Below are 2,906 nucleotides of genomic sequence, written 5' to 3' on the forward strand. Positions count from 1 at the left end.
CGCAGGACATCTCAAAAATGAAATGAACTATATGTTTGACATTTGCATTTAACCTCAGTGAAGCCGTGTTGCAGCGTACTTGACTTGCACCTTGTTTAATAAAAGTACGAAGTAGAGATACGTTGCCTACGGGGCGTTTACAAAATCTAAAGTTGCCTTAAAGTATGAGAATCGTAAAAAAATCTATAGTTAGCAATTCAAAAATAAGGTACATGTCGAATAGATTGTATAAGTTTCAAAAAAAAATAATTTGTTCATTAATATGGAAATAATTAGTTATTTAAACATTTAGTTAGTAAAATATTTGAAATGTTTAAGCTAAGGACGAGACCGAATTATATGTAAGCTGAATGAGGAGATGTGTATGAAAGAGGAGTTTTCAATCTGTTTGAGAGGTTTGATGACAGATGCTGCAGGCAAGGCGGTTGTCAAGCATTATGTTAACTGAAGTACTTTTAAAGTCATACCTTAAATTTGAGAGACCATTTAATACAATTAGTATCTCACATGAAATGGTTGAATGATTAAATCGTAATTTTTAAGTTTATTGATTATTATTTAATTTATGTTTAATGTGTAATGTAATACTAAGATTAAATCATATAAGCGTATTATTAGTCGGTGTACAACCTAAATAAATATTCGTGACTGATTATCCACAGTAATTATACCTTGATTGGAAACGTTGCATCCAAATAGAATATTATCAGGGCTCCTCAGTATAACGACCATATATTAATCCTTGAATTTAATATAAATTATAGACAAGAGGTAGATAAAGTTACCGTAGGAACATGTAGGATTTGGCTCTGAGTTAAAGGTGGCCCATGTTCAAATTCTGCCCATCACCGGAATATTTCTACAAGTACAGTCCACCTCACACTACCCCCTTTCTACAAGTACAGTCCACCTCGCACTACCCCCTTTCTACAAGTACAGTCCACCTCGCACTACCCCCTTTCTACAAGTACAGTCCACCTCACACTGCCCCCTTTCTACAAGTACAGTCCACCTCACACTACCCCCTTTCTACAAGTACAGTCCACCACGCACTACCCCCTTTCTACAAGTACAGTCCACCTCGCACTACCTCCTTTCTACAAGTACAGTCCGCCTTGCACTACCCCTTTCTTCAAGTACAGTCCGCTTTGCACTACCCCCTTTCTACAAGTACAGTCCACCTCGCACTACACCTTTCTACAAGTACAGTACACCTCACACTACCCTCTTTCAGCAAGTACAGTCCACCTCGCACTACACCCTTTTTACAGTTACAACCCGCTTTGAACTACCCCCTTTCTACAAGTGCAGTCCGCCTCACACTGCCCCCCTTTCTACAAGTACAGTCCGCCTCACACTGCCCCCTTTCTACAAGTACAGTCCGCCCTCACACTGCCCCCTTTCTACAAGTACAGTCCACCTACACTATACCCCCTTACACTACCCCTTTCTACAAGGTCCACCTCGCACTACCTCCTTTCTACTCACACTCCCCCGCTCGCACTTCCTACAAGTACAGTCCACCTCGCACTACTCCCTTTCTACAAGTACAGTCCACCTCGCACTACCCCCTTCATACAAGTACAGTCCGCCTCACACTGCCCCCTTTCTACAAGTACAGTCCACCTCGCACTACCCCCTTTCTACAAGTACAGTCCCGCCTCACACAGTGCCTCTACAAGTACAGTCCACCTCACTACCCCCTTTCTACAAGTACAGTCCACCTCGAATAAACCCCTATCTAAACGTACAGTCCACCTCTAATTACACCCTTTTTTACAATTACAGTCCGCCTCGCACTGCCCTTTTACTTTTAATCCTGTACACAATTATCAGTGTTTAAAAGGAAAATCTAATAAAGCAGACAAGGATTTCTTTTTTTCATATAAACGTGATATTTGCACCATCTCAGCAGAGTAGTACCATTGCCCGAATTTCATAACTTCTAATCGGAAGGGCTACAAGGACATCAAGATACCTTAAGAATTTCTTTACTAGTTACCGACCAGTGAAAGGCATCACTTACTGGAGACTGGGTCCCTTACAAGGCGGACTAATCCTTTAATCATTTATAGAGTTTATTTCTGGAGGAGAGTTATATCTCATTATATCTTTCCTATTTGTATTGTGTTAAATTGTTTACTGCTGTGGTATGGAAGATTTTAAAATCATGGATTATGTATTGAATGTTTCTTCGAGGATTCCATTGAACATTTCATCCCTCTATGTATATAAAATTTACGATTCCATGACTTTAAATTATACGTGGTTGCATGTGTGTGTAGGTTTATAAGCACCAGCAAAAGTGCCATTGGGAATTATTAAATCTATGACAAGATTTAGCCAATCATGTTCCAGATCTATGCTGCTTGTTGGAACCTTTTTCACATGGTTTTGTCTTTTATCTTGAATTCAGAGGACATTTTTCTGGAAACTAGTGTACCTCAAAAAAGAACATTTTATATTGAAAATATCTGAGATTTTTGAAATTAATTATGTACTTTTAGTGAAAACCAATAAACTCTTTACTTTCAAACTTTTGAAACTGATTACGAGATATACTACAAAACATTGATAAATAAATAACTGGACAATTTAAAAACTTGTTATAGTGTAGTCGTAAATGTGAAACTTGTAATAGAACAGATCTATTAATTTCGAGAACATGTTTAATATCTCTTGTTAAACATATTATATGTGTGCGTATATTTGTAGATTTGTCAAGGAATACAGTATTTTAAACATAAATGTCAACGCAAGAAGAAAATATAACCAATAAATTACCAACGCTAAACTACATTCTCATTGTATGAGTGCGGAGTTATAGGGGTAAGCTTTCAGCATTTTTGTATCAGTCTAGACGAGGACCTCCCTGCAGCATCAATATCGATAAGTGGTTACTATCA

At 38.1% G+C, this 2,906-nt stretch overlaps 1 protein-coding gene across 1 annotated transcript; it reads left to right on the forward strand.

The window, feature by feature from the left end:
* Positions 1-827: 827 nt before the first annotated feature.
* Positions 828-1,733, forward strand: LOC124371577 (extensin-like). Its single transcript, XM_046829927.1, has one exon. The coding sequence runs from the start codon at positions 828-830 to the stop codon at positions 1,731-1,733; it is 906 nt and encodes a 301-aa protein (XP_046685883.1).
* The last annotated feature ends 1,173 nt before the right edge of the window (positions 1,734-2,906 follow it).

The sequence above is a fragment of the Homalodisca vitripennis genome, unplaced genomic scaffold (genome assembly GCF_021130785.1).
Source record: "Homalodisca vitripennis isolate AUS2020 unplaced genomic scaffold, UT_GWSS_2.1 ScUCBcl_1632;HRSCAF=5504, whole genome shotgun sequence".
NCBI classification, from domain to species: Eukaryota; Metazoa; Arthropoda; class Insecta; order Hemiptera; family Cicadellidae; genus Homalodisca; species Homalodisca vitripennis.

Bases quoted from the DNA above. Each gene is read 5' to 3' on its own strand.
- LOC124371577 (XM_046829927.1), top strand. From the start codon at position 828: ATGTTCAAATTCTGCCCATCACCGGAATATTTCTACAAGTACAGTCCA.